General features: G+C 35.7%; 1 protein-coding gene and 1 pseudogene across 9 annotated transcripts in view; both read left to right on the forward strand.

The window, feature by feature from the left end:
* The window catches only part of ATE1 (arginyltransferase 1), a 217,904-nt gene that overhangs the window by 56,248 nt on the left and 144,055 nt on the right, over positions 1-17,601 (forward strand). For 8 of the 9 annotated variants that reach the window (XM_037803975.1, XM_037803974.1, XM_037803969.1 and 5 more), the window contains one exon: positions 3,926-3,958. The exons of the other annotated variant lie outside the window; for it this stretch is intronic. In XM_037803975.1, the coding sequence (XP_037659903.1) occupies positions 3,926-3,958 (33 nt within the window). The remainder of the gene's footprint in view (positions 1-3,925; positions 3,959-17,601) is intronic. 9 annotated transcript variants of the gene reach the window in all.
* Positions 11,209-12,517, forward strand: LOC119510655 (annotated as a pseudogene).

The following is a 17,601-nucleotide window of genomic DNA, read 5'->3' on the forward strand; positions in this document are numbered from 1 at the left end:
TTTTTTGAAAAAATAATTATCCAACTATTCAGCAATTTATGAAAATTATTTACTTTCTTAAACAGCTATTTTAACAAATTATTTCAGCATTTTTTGTTTATCTTCAGAAGCACACTTAACTTTAATGCTCTCGGATAATCATATGAGCATTTATAGTACTTGGAATTCCGTTTTCACAAATAAGAGATACCTCACTGATGTGCCTTGATTTAGAAAAAAGAGAAAAGATTGTGGCTTATCTTTGTAAAAATTGCTTTTTAATGTTCAGTGTTTCCTCTTTATTTAAAATACAGGAACTAGACCTTGTTTCCTTATTAAACAGAAAAGGCATTTCAGGAACACATGGCTAGAATTACTTATGAATTACTTATGTGTTAGCTAAATTATATTTCAAAGATAAAATAATTGATTATATTTGTATTGTGATCTTTTGACAAAATTAAGTGTATCTTCCTTGCTCTTTTTCATTGCTCTTCCCTCCCCCAGGGCAGAACTTTCTGAATAATTAACTTGTATGCTTAATAACAAGTCTTGGAAAAAGAAAGAATTTCCTAGTCATAACTAATGGGAGGTCTCACTACAATTTTGTGCACTTGGAAAACTGTTTAGGACATTTCGGTAAGCATTAGTATAAAGCACTGCAGACTTCTCTGCAGGGAACTAGACAGGGTTGCAAGTCAGGCTACGAGTGAAGAATAGTGATGGTGCTAGGAGTGGTGAGTGATTCTGCTTGCAGGGAAGCGAGGCTAGCAGGTAGCTGTAGATCACCTCTGAGCTGTGTATATCCTTTTTCCCTCTGTAGAGGCCTGAAGGATTTTAAGATAGTACCCAAACCTTTTATGCCTGGTTTCTAAATATAGACCATAATCCTTATCCTTCTTTGAAAATTCAAGATGTGACAGAATAATTGACAACTAAAATTTTTATGGAATTTTATCACGTGAATCAAATTGATAATATTGTTACTATGGAATGAAAAAATTTACCTTTTTAAGGTAGAAAAGCCAAATGTCATGCAGGTTATTCCTGTTTTCTTTCATTTTAGATCCATAAAATATAAGTAGAATCCCACTTGGCATTTAAAAAGTGCTTTTTTATACATTATCTACGTGGTAGAAAAATTGGATCTCATTGATTTAATAGTACTCTCCTACATTTGTCAGACTTCAAGTACTTTCATGTTGTCATTTTATTTTTAAAATTGACTTGATTGTGGGTATAGAGAAAAGAATGTTTTGTGTTTCAGAAATATAAGGTAAATAATGCTGTCCCTATAGCCTGAGTTTATTGATTCATTTTGTTGTAACCATTTCTGAATGGAATATCAGATACTCATTACGTGCTATATTGGTTAGAATGTTGGTGTAAAGTTGGTAATGGGTATGTGCTGTTTTTTTGTTTGTTTGTTTGTTTTGTTTTGTTTTCTTTTTTTCCTTACTGATAAAGATTTTCCGGTTTGAGGCTTATAACTGATAGGTCATCCAGGCTGTTAGGTCTCAGGTCCTCAAGGATGGTCAGCTGCAGAGGTATTGCAGAGATACCTTGAATTATTCTGTAAATCCATAAATTATTAGATGGGGTAGTTTACCACACCAACATGGTGAAGCCTGCCACGTGCGAGTCTATCTGTAAAGAAGACGTTTGCTACTAGACAGTTCCTAAAGCACGTTGGGGGAACAGGGCCTTGACCTCAGGCTTTCTGGCTGCTGCTCTGCTGCTCTTTAGAGGCTGCCTGGGAAGAGGCAGTGCCTAGAAGTATTCTTTAAAATAGATCCACAGAAAGATAAAGAATATGACTATGTTTACCTCCAGTTGTTTCTGGAATGACTAAGCATATTACTGTCTGAAAAATCAGTAAGACCTTTTGTAAAAGATACTAAGTTCTTTTTTATTTCAATATTATGCCTAAATTCTTGGAATTTGGAATAGGATCATTGCCTTAAACCTATCAGCTACACCCATTATGCAACATTTCTTGTTGAATGGAAGAGTATAGCTATATTAGAAAGTGGTAGTGATGTGGGCTACCAGCTGTGGCAGTAGTCTTTGTTTATGCTGACCAAGTCATCATGATGGTATTTGTTAAAAGGAATCTGTGTAATATAGTATGTGTAATTTCATTAAAGAAGTTACCAAGTAATTGACTGAAGTGAAATAGCAATGGGTTTTTCTGGTGTACACTAATAGGGAAGAAGTATTTTTTGAAATCATGTCCTTTGAGTAGGAGTGTGAATACATGTCTTTTGATTTGTTATTCTGTTTTTACTGCTTTAGGGTTTGAGACTTTATGCATTTCATATTTTGGCATCTTCAAACAGGACAAGAATTTTTAGGTCTGTTTTGAAATAGTCATGACACAAATGACACATACAAATGATAAACATATATGTAAATTATTAGAGTCTCAAGGAGACTAATACTAGTTTTCTTTGAGAATGTTTATATGCTTTTCTTCATTGTTGTTGAAAGTAAATTCTATCCTAATTTATGCATCAATTACTAATAAACATGTGCCACTTCTAGATTCAAAACTATAATGTTTACAAGATAGTTAGCATGCACATAGTGGCAAAAAGCATAAAAACCCTAAAAAATTACATTTCTCATTTTCAGATTAAAAACTCCCTTGCCTCATTTTTGGCTGGTCTTTGAACTAGCACTTTTTATTCTTGGAAGGCAGGATAGGTATTGTCCTATGTTGGTATACCCTAGAAAGAATTGAAAACCCAAAGATTGCATTTTAAATTTCAATAGAATCATTCGTGTCGTACCAGCATTTTGAAAATTCAATATTTTGGTATATCTTGTACTAAGTTTTCTTAATAATATAATCAAATTGCATATTGATATAATTTAAATTAAGGAAAAAATTCTTAGGGTGTCTTGTCTAGGTCCTGGATGATACTAGTTAATTAAGTTGGTGTTGGCATGTGCTAGTAATGTTCTTTTAGGAATATATTTAGTTTTTCTTTTCTTTTGTGGGGGTGGGTGTCCAATATATTTTTTTAAACTTTTTAATGTATTTTTTTTATAAAATACATTATCATGTAATGGTTTTATTCTTATCTGCCAATTTTGAAATCTGGTTTTAAACATTCACAAAGAAGAAAGAATCACATAATCAATGGTCATATTTTCATCTCCCATTCCTCGGTAGTTTTGATATCATGGCCAATCTAGATTCATTTTTACACCCCTACTCTTACTGTCTTCTCTGAATGATTTTGAAGGAAATCCAGACATCATATAATTTATTGCTAAATACTTTAACATGTTTCACCAAAAGAGAATACAAATTATTTGTGTTCCCTGGGAGTACTAGCTAGGTTTATTGTGAAGAGGAAGCTCAAGAGGGCTCAGAAGCAGGTCTCCTCTTTGCATTTCATTGTAGTTAATTTGTATGAAGAGAGTGCAAAAGTTTATACAAATTGGGTATTTTGTTATTATAGTACATCCCTGAGGATTTGAAATATTGATTCTGTAAATAACATCTAAGAAAAAAACATTATGAATAACCGTCCAGTATTACGCGTGCAGTCCTGTGATTGTGGCCCCATTTCGGAGCTAATCTCATTTACTTTGTCATTTATTCGTGGACTTCTCCAAAAAAGGTTTGTTTCTTTATTTAAATTCTAAGAGAAACAGGCAGCATATAATACTTAATGTCAGATGATATTCCAGCAAGTATCTGTGTGTATCAAAAAAAAAAAAGCTATATAGGAACTAGCTACTACAGGCTAGGTTTAACCTTTCTGTATCTGTTCATGAATTATACAATGTATGAAAACATTAATTTTATATGGACTTTTAGGTGTACGTTAGATGTTCTTACTGAAAAATTGTTTAATTTTTGCTTTTTCTTTGTGTTGTCTTTTGCTGCGCACGTATTGGATGAAATTGATTCTATTCAAATTCGACTCTACAGTTCACAAGATTCCTTTGCAGCTCACCTTTGGAGGTAAGAGTTTACTCAGTGACCTTAATACTAGAATTGCTAATTGAACATCACATCTGCTATCTTTTGCCAGCAATTTATATGCTAATTTAAAGTGTTGGGTTTTTTGGGTGGGGCACACATTTTTCAATAACAGTAAGCAGAGTTTCTTAAAAAGCAAGCTTTTTTTTAAAAGCAGACTTTTTAAAAATGAAAATTCCTGTAAGTTACAAGTATTCTGGTCTTTCAGGAAAATGCATGTTCATAACAGTTCATTGCCTCTAGTTCCTTTTATTACATTTTCTTTTTCACTAATTAGAGTGAAATAAGTCCTTCATTTTAAAGAACCTTATTGTTTCTCCATTTATTCCCATAACTGTTTATTTAACATCAGCCATCTTCTGTAAGACTGCTGTGGCATAGAGCCAGAGAAATCACAGGCAAAGGCTGTCGTCAAGGAGTTTCAGCTGGTTGGAGAGAGTGTTTTAAAGCCCTGCATTGATTAGGGAAGAGCAAGCCTTGCTACCACGTAGGTAGTACTCTAGGTGTTTATTCACTTTCTTATTTAATCCTCATAGTGGTTCTGCAGTGCAGAACTGAGAATGCAGTGGTAACGTTCTGAGATAAAGAAAACCTAGTAGATTTTCAGAGAGCCAGATATCATTATGAGCTGCAGTTGGTAAGGAATAATTTATGGAGGAGGGAAGATTTGGACAAAGGGGAGGAGGACTGGTAAGGTAGCAGGGTGTGTAGAAAGGTGATTGGCCTTAGAACCATCCGAATTTAAGATCATGTCTTCACTTATTACATAGGGCAATTGACAACTTCTCTGAGCCTCAGTTTTCTTGTCTTTAAAATGGAAATAAGTCCTACCTCTCAAATGAGGCCATGGACTTCTCAAATGGAAGTCATTTATAAAGTGTTATTCAAACTTTAGTATAATATTTTGTATTTTCCTTTTAGGCTGTACTTCAACCCCACACATTAAAACTCTTTCTCTGCCTTTCACTTATCCTTCCCTATGCTTCTTTTGTTTTGTTTGTTTTTACTTCATGTTTTCATTCTCCATTCCCACCTGTTCAAATATATTTATTTTCTGTGTAAATTCAGTTACTACATTTCTTTGTGAGGCTATCTCTGACCTCTCCACTTACAGGCAGTTGTTCCTTTTTCTGCTACTATAACACTCATATGATTATTGAAGCTTGTATGGTTATGTGGTATGGCTCAGCTTGGCACATGGACACTCCTGGTGGCCATTTTGGGTGATGGCCAGAAGAAACTGACCAGAGCAGAGAAGCTAGAAAAAACCAGGTTTGGTGAACTTTTCTAAATATCCAGGATCAAGGGAGAAGCAAAGTGTTGTAGTGAAAACATTCTGGGCTTTGAAATGAGAGTGGCATGGTGGCCAGTGGGCAAGCCACTTCATCTTTCTGAGCTGCTATTTTCTAATCTCAAAGTAGAGATAATAATGCTTACCTTACAGGATTATTAAAATTAAATGAGAAGACGTGTAGAAAACATGGAGCACCATGCCTGGTTGCATTGAATTTTAAGTAAGAGTTAAGTGTAAAAACAAAACAAAACAAAAATGGAACCATTAGAAACTCGGAGACAATGTAAGTGAAGAGATGTTGCTCTTTGTTTGAGGAAGCACTTTCCAAACAGAAACATGGGAAGAATAACAAAGGATGGGTAAATTGGATTTAACTATGTAAAAATTCATAATTTTGCATATGAAAACAAATATAGTTAAAAGGCAGTTTGGGGAAAGTATGACAAAGGGTTAATAAAATGAACTCTTAGAATCAATAAAAAATATATTGATTTATTTTGCGTAATGTTTGGATTTTATCAGATAGTTAATGAAATGAAATACATATGGTAATAAATGTGTTTTAAAAGCTTAACCCTATTAGTAACCAAAGAAGTGCAGGTTAAAACAAGAGTGATATATAATTTTTTACCTATCAAAATATCTTCTTTTAAAAGTCAATGCTTGGACTGTGGGATTGAGTGGATCTTCTTGACCAAAAGGGGGAAGAGAGATGAAACAGAATAAGGTTCCAGTAGCTGAGGGATTTCAGATGGAGTCGAGAGGTCACTCTGGAGGTTATTCTTATGCACTGTATAGATATCACTCTTTAGTTTTTAGTGTGTTGGAATGGCTAGAGGGAAATACCTGAAGCTGTCAAACTGCAACCCAGTGACCTTGATTCTTGAAGATGATTGTATAACTATGTAGCTTGCACAGTGTAACTGTGGGATTGTGAAAACCTTGTGGCTTGCACTCCCTTTATTCAGTGTATGGACAGATGAGTGGAAAAATGGGGACAAAAATTGAATAAAGAATAGGGTAGGATGGAGGGGATGGAAAGTTTTGGGTGTTCTTTTTTGCCTTTATTTTTATTTTGGAGTAAGGAAGAGGTTCAAAAGTTGATTCTGGTGATGAACTCACAAATGTATGATGGTGCTGTGAATAATTGTACACTGTGGATGACTGTAGGGTGTGTGAATATATCTCAATTAAACTGTATTACAAAAAATAAATGAACAGTGAGGGGTGAAGGGAAATGGGATGTTTTGGATATTCTTTTATTATTTTACTTTTTGGAGTAATGAAAATGTTTAAAGTTTGTGGTGATGAATGCACAACTATATGACGATACTGTGAACAACTGATTGTACACTTTGTATGTTATGTGATTATATCTCAATAAAATTGCATAAAAAATGTCAGTGCTTGGAAAGATGTGATAGGATGGGGATGCTTATAAACCATCCTTTATGAAGCGTAGTCAGTCATTTACATTAAAGGTTTATATACATTCATACTTGTAATTAATTCAAAGTATTGCTGCCAGAGAAGTGATCAAAGATGGGACAAAACTTGCATAAAAATGTTTATTACAGTGCAGTTTATGATGTTAAAAATATTGGAAACAACCTAAATGCCCAGCAGTAGGAAAAGGTCGAATAAATCCTAGTTCAGCCATATAATAGAACACCATGCAGCCATTAAAATAGGAATCATGAATATATGTTCATTGGTACATATTTATGAATAATAACTGTAAAATGCTTTTGCTATATGAAGAGATAAATGCAAGATGCAAAATTATAAATGGGGCTCTCAATTTAAAAATAAGTTCACAGAAATTATGAAGGAGATACACAAAGTGTTAACATGAACTATAAAATGTTAAGTGGTTTTACCCTTTGCCCTTCCATGAAGGAGTTTTAATGAGAAGGAGATACATTGTTGTTATGGTGATGATTCTTGGGATCAGGAATTTGTTGAGAAGTACATCAGGGAAGTCTCTGATAATATGTAGAAACGAGATCTAGCCTTGAAGAAAAAGAGGCTGGCAGGGACTTAGATGAGGTAATATTGATAACGTTTAAGGCTGGGCTCTCATTTTGGCAAGTAGAAGGCAATTAGGCTGGGTCATCTTACCTGTGTGGAAGAATAAGGAGGCTGGAGCTTGATGTCCACTTCACTGGGGCAAGCAGTAGTAGACTGTTGGAAGGTGCTGTTAACTAATGGCGAAGATACTTCTGATAGACTTTTCTTGAATGTAAGCTTAATGAGAGAGGATTCTGTTTTCTTTATTTCCTTGTATTTCCATTCTTAGTATAATAACTGGTACATAGGAGGCCCTGAATAAATATTTGTTGAATGAATAAACAAATGAACAAATGAATGAATGAGCAGATGATCTGGGTGAGGCTGAGAGTACCATGCTTTTATCCATAATTTTGCAGGACTCAGATACAAGCAGACAGGGTCTGACATTTTAATACAGTTACTAGTCCGTCTTCCCAGCATGTACCAAACAGATTTTTTTTTTTGTATTATTGCTTACTTCTCTGGTTAAATATTGAGAATATATGTGTGGAAGCTTTAACTTTTGGCAAAAATAAAAAGGAAAGTATCATGTTCAAAGGTTAGTGATAGTTTCTGTCATTTGCTGTCTTATCTGCTTTCCCCACTTAATGACCTGAAGTTATATTTTACCTTGGCTAAATTGCTTTTTTTTTTCTTAAGGGACTTGTGGACATGAAGAAAGAAAAGAAATCAAATTTATAGATAACCAATATGCTTCTCTTTCTTGGTTAGAAATACTTTGAAGGCTTTCCTTTGTTATTTTTTAACCTGGAATTTCAAGTGGCCATTTGGTGGCTTAGTTAATGGTGACTGTCCCAAATCTCCCCTAGCATTGCTGAACTCCGTGTCCCCCTCGTTTGCAATGGCACATATTCTGGGAGCCACAGCAGAGGCAGGAGAATATTGGGGAACTGCAGCAGTCTCTAAGTATTTTATGTTGTCGTTAAACCAATGTTTAAGTTGGAGAAGGAAAATTACAAATATGGTAAATCCCTAATTTTGGATATAAAGAAAAAATAACTCCGATAAAGACAATAAAATAAATGAGACTTGCAGTTGAAAATGAAGGCGACTTTAAATTTTATTTTGTCCACAAAAACTGCTATGAATGAACCATATACCTTTGTTGTAAGTCCTAATCAGTTAACTGCCACATGAATCTAATGAAATTGTCAGGTTATAGTAATTACATCAGTAATCTGATATGTTGTCATTTGAATGGAGCCATGTGTAGAGAGTCAGTTACTTCTCTCTGTGGTGCTGACCCCCTTACATTCCTGTAAGCTGAAGACTAATAGAGCTCATTAAGCTTTATGGGAAAAGAGCTTTTATCACCTCGTCAAGTCAGGCAGCATATTTCCATTATATTCCTAATTTCATGTGGCTCTGTAGCTGCTGATGTGCACTCCCCTGCTAGGTTTACATCGGACCTCTCTCTTACAGACATTTTTATTGACATTTCTAAGTCTGAATTACATTCTGTGTGGCACCACTTACAGATGTTTTCAATTAAATGGGGATAAATAAAAAGGGTTATATTTCAGAGGCCAAAAGATTCTTGAAATTCTCTCCTAAGTCATCCTGGACTAGCCAGTCCAGTAGGGTGCAGTCTCACCATCGCTTTGGAGGTGATGAGACACAGGAGAGGAATTTGGAAGGAAAGCTGAACCATGTATGGATGTCAAGACACTTAGGTTTTTCTTCAGGTGATTTTCTTAATGTACCTAGGGCATCTAGATAAATGTCCTTCTATTCCTTCATTTCAGGTAAATTAAAATCTTTTACATTAATCGTAATTATGATGGCTGTTCTCAAGAAATTAGCACCAATAGTGTAATTAAACTAAGGACTTTCCCTGTTTAATTTTAATTCTCAAAAAAATGCTTTTGAAGTAGATATTCCCAGTTTTCTCATGAAGAAAATCGAGTCTTAGAGCAGTAGATTAGCCAGATGTTCCACTTCACACAGCTAATAGAATATGACAGCAGCAGTGAGGTAGGAAGGAGAAAATAGAATCATGCTGCTGTCAGGTCTTATGTTAGACATGAAGTGATATATTATTTGAAGGAAGACAATGATAAGTTAGAGATGTATTTAATAAACCCCAGAGCAGCTTCTCTGGGTTAGATAATTCTTTGTGGGGGATGTCCTGTGTATTATGGGGTGTTTAGCAGCATCCCTAGTCTCTACCCATTAGATGCCAGTATCACACTCCCTCCTGAATTGTAAAAAAAATTGTCTCCAGACTTTGCCAAATGTTTCCTAGGGGACAAATTGTCTCCGTGTTGAAAACCACTGCCCTAGGGCAACCTTAAAAAAAAAAAAAAAAGGACAAAGAGGTATAGTTAATAAGCAATTAATGAAGATAAAATGGATGATAAAATGTTTTCAATCTAAAAGAAGGCAGGAAAAGAAAAAGAGGGAAAAGGGAACAAAGAACAAGTGGGACAAATAGAAAACAAATAGCAAACTGGTCCACTTAAAGCCAATCATATTGATGATTACATTAAATGTAATTGATCTAAAGAAAACCTTTTTGCAAAATGGAAATTTTTTTTATCCTTACTGTCCAAAATAGTAACCATTGGTCATACGTTGCTGCTAATCTCTTTAGGGACTGAAAGTTTTAATTTTTTTTTTTTTTAAACTTTGTTAAATTTACATTGTCACATGTGGCCAGTGCTACCCTATTGGACAGTGCAAGTCTAAACACTCCAGTTAAAAGCCAGAGATTGTAAAACTAAATTAAAAACAAAAACAAAAAACAGTGAGATCTACCTGAAATATGAAGACCTGGATAGGTTGCAAGTTAAAGGATAGAGGAAGACATTCATTGTAAATACTAATCATAAGAAAGTTGAAGTGGCTGTATTGATATCAGACAAAGTAGACTTCAGGATGACTATTACCAAAAGTAAAGAGGGACATTTCATAGATACAGTAATCAGAAATATGTATGTCCCTAAAAACAGAGCCTCAAAATACATGAAGTAAAAACTAATGGAAGTGAAAGGAGAAATAGACAAATCCCCAATTATAGTTGGAGACGTCACTACTTTCTCAGTAAATACGATAGAACAAATAGAAAATTAGAAGGAATATAGAAGACTTGAACATTATCAAACAATGACTTGACTTAATTGTCATCTATAGAACACTATACCCAACAAGGGCAAAATGTGTATTCTTTTCAAGTACAGATGGAACATAGTCACCAACATAGATCATATGCTGGACTATTATATAAATAGCAATACATTTTTTTCTTGCAGTTTTATTGAGATATAGTCACATACCATACAGTCATCCAAAGTGTACAGTTAGTTGTACACAGTGTATCATCATATAGTTGTACATTCATCACCACAATTTTTGAACATTTTCATTACTCAAAAAAAAAAAAAGATAAAATAAAATAAGAATACAAATACAAATAAAAAGAATACCCAAAACAACCCATCCCCCCACCTCACCCCCCCATTATTTATTTACTTTTTTGTCCCCATTTTATATTCATCTGTCCATACACCGGATAAAGGGAGTGTGAGCCACAAGGTTTTCTACAGTCACATGGTCACACTGTCAGGAGTACATTTAAAAGGATTGAAAAGATGCCTGATCAAAATGGAATTACATTAGAATCATAACAAAAAGAACTTCTGTAGTTCAGTGAGACAACTAACAGTGTAATTAAAAAATGGATAAAAGACGTTAGAAATTTCATCAAGGTAGACTTAGAAATGTTTAATAAACACATGAAAAGTTGTTTAACATCATTAGTCATGAGTGAAATGCAAATTAAAATCACAATTTAGTCCTGCCCCAGTGCACAAGAGGACCGGGCTAGTGACCTGCAGATAGACCTGGCAGGTGGCAAGCAAGCAGCATGGCAGTGTCTTGGGAAAGCTTCAGTGCTGAGCGGGGCTGGTATGTCTCTGTATCCCGAAGAGGCAGAGGTGAAGATTTGAGCCCATTGCTAAGCAGACTAGCTTCACAGACAGGGATCCCCAGGTGTTTCATTTGGTTTCTCCATGTTTAATTTGATGAACACCATCATGGGAAGTGTCATCATAGGCTTAGCTTATGTTATGACTAATACAGGTATCCTTGGATTTAGTTTCTTGCTGCTGACAGTTTCTCTCCTGACTTCTTACTTAGTCCATCTCCTGCTTAGTATGTGTATTCAGACAGCTGTGACATCTTATGAAGATCTTGGACTCTGCATTTGGATCATCTGGAAAGGGAGTGGTGGCAAGCATCATAATAAATTCAAAATACTAGAGCTATGTCATCTTATTTTCTAATTATTAAAACAGAGCTTCCTGCTGCTATTTCAGAATTTTTAACTAGGTACTACAGTGGGTCTTTGTCTCTTAATGGAGAAACACTGCTGATAATCATTTGTGTTGGCATTGTGTTCCCTCTTGCACTTCTTCCCCACATAGGCTTTTTTGGCTACACAAGTAGTTTATCATTTTTCTTTATAGTGTTCTTTGCTCTTGTGGTAATAATTGAAAAATGGTCCATCCTTTGTCTTCTGAGATTAAATTACATAGAGGAATGCTTCCAGATTTCAAGTGTTATAGATGATTGTAAACCAGAGCTTTTTGATTTTTCCAAAGAGAGTGCTTATGCCATACCAATCATGACTTTTTCATTTTTTTGCTATACCTCACATGTACTGTAAACTTCAAAGCCCTTCAGAGAATGCTGAATCTAACAATACAGCAATTGCTTTAAGTTTTCTCATTTATTTCATATCTGTACTCTCTGAGTACCTCACTTTATATGATAGAGTCAGAATTACTACAAGGTTATAGTAAGTACTTGCCACATGATATTGTTGTCATGACTGTGAAGTTGTGCATACGCTATGCTGTGCTTTTGACAGTCCCTCTAATCTACCTTCCCTGCAGGGGAGGCTTTAAAGATGATTTTTTTCTCCAGTTTTCCATTTTCAGGGATTCGCCATTCTTTGATTACTCTAGCCGTCAATATTATCATTGTTTTACTTACAATATATGTTCCTCACATTAGAAATGTATTTGTTGTAGTTGGCTGGGGCGAGTATATCAATGTGTTTGAGTTTTGTATTCCCAGGATTATTTTACCTTAAATTTAGCAGAGAGGATTTTCTCTCCTGTAAAAAGCTTGGGTCTTCAAAATCTGATGTGTATTTGACACATCACATCTGAATTTGGACTAACCATATTTCAAGTGCTCAGTAGCAACATGTGATTGTTTGAAGGAATCCAAACCCCAGCTTGAGCTACAATGGCTGAACCAGACACTGCAGCTGTCAGCAGGCCAGCCCTGTAATTGGACATCAGCAGAAGGAAATGTGTGTGTGCGTCCATCTCCTCTGGTTCCACCCTGTGGGGAATAGGCCTGGTATCACATACAATTCCTCATGGAGTCTCACTAATTACAAAAAAGAACAAGCTCCCTCTGGGTTGTCTCAGCATGTTTGACCTGAGGAGATGATTAATGCCAATTAGTTTTCAAAGACTAAGTCTTTATTGAGATGCTTCCTAGGTTATTAGTGAGCACCCTTTTGGCTCTTGATAGCACAAAGGTTATTAAGAACCAGAACTACAGAGTTGTTAAATGTAGGTACAGTACCTAAAACTACAACAAAAGACTTCTCTTTTGAGAAGGAATTCAGTGGGAATTCTCAGATTATGATAGGTAGAGAGCAAGGGCCTGCCTGTGTAAGGCATGTGGGGGTGAGGTTTGGATGCAGGTATCAAGGCTCTAGTCTCGTCTTACTGGGTGACTCAGGCCAGTTCTTTCAATATTTTAATCTCACTTTCCCCAGAAGAGAAATGCAGTGACCTTAAACACTCGGTTAAGTCAAACGACTTAACGTTGGGTCTACATTAGAACCTCCTGGGCAGTTTTTAGAAGAGGTTTGCGCAGTTGGATTAGAATCACTGGGGTGGGGCCCTGGCATTGGTGTACACCTTCTGTTACCTGATACAGTACTGCCTTTCAGACCAGGCATCCGCAGCTTGTACCAGACACCCCTTTCTACCCTGCCACACCACTCTCCACCCCCTACTTCAAACATCTTTCTTGGAGGAAGTCCTTGTTTAGTGTCTAGGACTGGACAGGGCTAGGAGTAATGTCTAGGTGGGGCACCCCGAACCCAGACCAGGACTCATGTTGGCCCTGGGCCCTTTTTCTCCTCTTTGGAGTCTTCTCCCAGCCTGCATGCACTGGGTCAACCAGATACCCCAAGGAGCTCTGAGACTGTGTCTTTTGGGGTTACCCTGGCTGAGCCCCAGTTTCAGAAGGGCAGGAGAGCAGATTTCTCCTGCTGGCTGGCAAGGTATTTTTTTCATGGTTTTTTTTTTTTTTTAGATTGGACAGCCAGAATGGTGAGGACCTGCTGATTTGGGATAACTCAAATATTTCATATAGAGAGGGGTATTGCAAAAAATATCTGCTTGCTGACTCACAGATTTACCAGTCTGTTAACATTGCTTTAACAGTCTCTATTTAGATGGTGAGATTATGGGTGATTTGGGTTTCATCCTTTATATTTTTAAAATTTAATTGAAAGGAAATGAGTTTATATGCTGATGGAATTTATTTTGTGTATGAAAACAGTTTTTAGTATAAAAATCAGTGAGATGGCACTACAAACCCACTAGAATGGGCTAGACAGACAATACTGATGGTTGGTGAGGATGTGGAGAAATTGCATTGCTGGTGTGAATATAAAATGATACAGCCATTTTGGAAAACAGTTTGACCATTCCTCAAAATGTTCAAGATAGAGTTAATAAGTGACCCAGCAATTCTACACCTAGAAATAAACCCAAGAAGTTAAAATATACATCCACATAAAAGACTTGTGTGCAGATGCTCACGGCAGAAATTATTCAGAATAGCCAAAAACTACAAACAATTCAGATGACCATCAACTGGTGAATGGATTAACACATGGAATAATAGTCAGCAATAAAAAGGAACATACTACTGATACATGCCACAACATGGATGAACCTCAAAAACTTTGTTAGGTGAAAGAAGTCAAATGCAGGAGACTACATAATGTGTGTTTGTTTATATGAATTGTCCAGAAAGGGAAATTTATAGAGTCAAAAGGCAGATCAGTGTTTGCCTGCGATTGTAGGTAGGAGTGGGGACTGACTGCAAATGGACTTGAGGGAATTTGGGGTGAGATGAGGTAGGGTATGGAAATGTTCTAAAAACTGGATTTTTGTGATGGTTTCACAATTCTTTAAATTTACTAAAAGCCCTAGAATTCTACACTTAGAATGGGTGAATGTATATTTATAATTTCTCCATCCTTTAATTTCTCAAAGTGTTACAGCAAAAATCTGATTTAATTTGGCATTCTGTTTCTATATTCTGTATCATGCTCCTAGTTGTGGTATAGGTGTTATAAACAGTTTTAGTTTTCAACAAGATATCATGTATTGAAATAGATGTATTTTAATTAATATTTTAATATTAACTAGTTAATATTCTAAATATTAAATAGTATTAGCCAGTATTATTTTTGATAGCCCATAAAACCAGCTTTCAAAGTTTTTTTGGAGTATAGAACTCTTTTTGCTTCTCACTTAAAGCTGTGTGATAGACTGGGAAGGAGTGTGTGTATATATTTGGATATGTGTTTGTTATTCATATGTGCATAGGTCGTAGACTACAGGTAACAGTGTTGGGGGTATACTATAGTCACTCTCAGCCTGTGTTATCATTCATTTTGCTGTTAGGAAAAAAGGAATCTTGGAACCTAGGACATAATAACCTAACCATCTCTTCACTCTGCCAACATACAAAATCCTAATGTTTGGATTTGCTCTGGTAGATAGCAAGCTATTTACAATAGCCAGTTCTGTAAACTTACAGGAGGAATGGCTGTTACCCCAAACTGGGTCCTATAGAAATGAAAGGAGCTTGCATAGGCAGCAGTGGAAGATGAGGTAGGCAGAAGGTTGAGTTGTTAAACTTGAGTTCAGACAGTTTTACAGAATAAGGATGATAGTTTGAATCCCATCCAGAGAGCTGGCCTGAATTGGGGAGCTGTGGAGATAAGTCTGAAGAGGGTTGAGCTGATCACTTCGGGGGAAATTTTTACTGCTTTCTGGTATAATGCTTGGATGGACTAGCTGTTTTTAAAAAGCGAGGACCAGGGCAGACAGAGGTAATTAATGGGGAGCTAGATATCCTCAGAGAGTGGTTGACAGTTTGTCATTGATATGGACTAATTAGAAGTGGAAAGGTGGGCTGTGGCTTGATTCCCTGGGCCACAGTCAGAGTATGAGTGAGGGTTGTTTTTCTAGTCAGGTGAGTTGGGAGACAGTAATGTCATTTCCAGGCTGAGTCCCATAGCTTGGAATCACAGGTTGAGCAGGCGGATTGTCCTTTGCTTTCTCCTTCAGTTGGGTCTGAGAGCTGTTGGGCATTGCTGGCTGGAGCACTGAAGGCATTGTTCCTTGCCCTCGATTCACTTCAAGTGTTAGAGCACTCTTTATATGCTAGCCAGGGTAGTATTTGCCAGGCACATAGAGGCACTCAATAAATGTTTGTCGAGTAAATGAATGGACTTAACTTTCTAACTAGTCTCTAGATATCACATGTAGTTGATCCAATGCAAGCTGAAATGATATAAACTGGAGGTCTTTTCCTGGAAAATTTCATATGATAAAAATACCAAAATTGATGCTGAAAATAAAAAGAAAGCATGTTTAAAACATAAAACCAAACATTAAATAGAAAAATGTCACAGATTTCCTTGTTGAAGATTTTTCTGCATGGGACTTTAGACTGGTTGAGGCATCTTAAAATTGACGTACATTTGAGATATCTTCTTTTCAAGTCAGTCTTTTAGCAAGTTGTGGTGTTCATTTTTACTCCAAGGACCTGTCAGCTGTGTTCAAAATTAGAGTCCTCTGTGTTGACAATTTTCATTGCCCATTAGATGTACATGAGTGCTCCAAAAAACATTTGAATGGTAAATCCTGGTGGGTTAGTTTCCAGTGGAATGTGAGTCTTTTTTGATGTTAGCAGTCTTTGGGTTCTGATACAAATGTCACTTTGGATTGTCACTGTGGGATGTTTTTCCCAAGTAAGAAATGTGGGAAGAGTGAGACTCCCAAGCTGAACTGACATTAAATAAGGGTTCACATAAAAATAGTAATTCTTGATTCTAAGGTGTTTATTGTACAGGCTAATGTGCATTAATACATACATGCTCCCGGTATGTGATATGTTGACAGTATTAGTAAAAGTTGACTAATCTGTAGAATTGAGCGTTTGGAATTCTATTACTATTCATTGTGAGCCATTTTGATAATGCCTCACTAAAAGTCTTTCTGTTGGATAATTAAGGTTTAAAATATTAGGAAATGTCAAAAATGAAATCACTTAAATAACAGATTAATACCTTGATTTATATCTATTTGTTCAGATAAAATGGAGAAATACTTCCTTTCTTTTTCCATCACACATATTAAAAACATATACTGTAAATCTTTCTCCAGTTACTTAAACCTTGTAAACTTTAATTAAAGAACTATGTCGTTATAGTGATTATCGCTGTAAATTATAAACATTAGGGAAACCTTTTTTCTTCTTTTGAAGCATTTCAATTCCTAAGAATTATGTCGTTAAGAAATATATTTCTTCATTCATCCTTTGGTTTGGTAAATAACTGGAATCTCTTAATTAAGGATGTTGAATAAAGCATGTTTATACATTGTGATTATATTTTAGCATGGGGTACCACAGAAGCAAAGTCCAATGAGAACACTAAAAGTTGGGAATTCCGGGTTTGCTGCTTTTCTTGCATTCCTCTAAATGGGTTTTGTGACCTTGGGCATGTCACTTGTAAAGTGAGTAAATAAAGAGTACCCCAGATGAAGAGGCCCCTCAAAACAGCAAACTTGGCCAACATTTTAACATATTTTATAGCTTCTTTTCATACATAGGCATTTATTATAAACTAAGGCAAGTAAAATTCACTACTTACAACTTTCTATACTTTCTCATTTTGTATGTTCTAGAGCAAACTGATACTTTACTTTAGAATAAACCTACTTGCTTTTTCTTTGAAAAACAAATCTTCATTCATTACCTGGCATACACAGATGTATTTTAGCAGACTGGGAAAGTACATAAATACAAACATCACAGCTTTCTCACACATCCCTTTGCCACCTTTTTAAAGTGGCAAAAATGGAAGTGTTTATTAACATGACCCAATATATGAATAAGAAGCAAAAGTATATAAACTTAAAATTAT

The sequence above is a fragment of the Choloepus didactylus genome, chromosome 15 (assembly GCF_015220235.1).
Source record: "Choloepus didactylus isolate mChoDid1 chromosome 15, mChoDid1.pri, whole genome shotgun sequence".
Classification (NCBI taxonomy): Eukaryota; Metazoa; Chordata; class Mammalia; order Pilosa; family Megalonychidae; genus Choloepus; species Choloepus didactylus.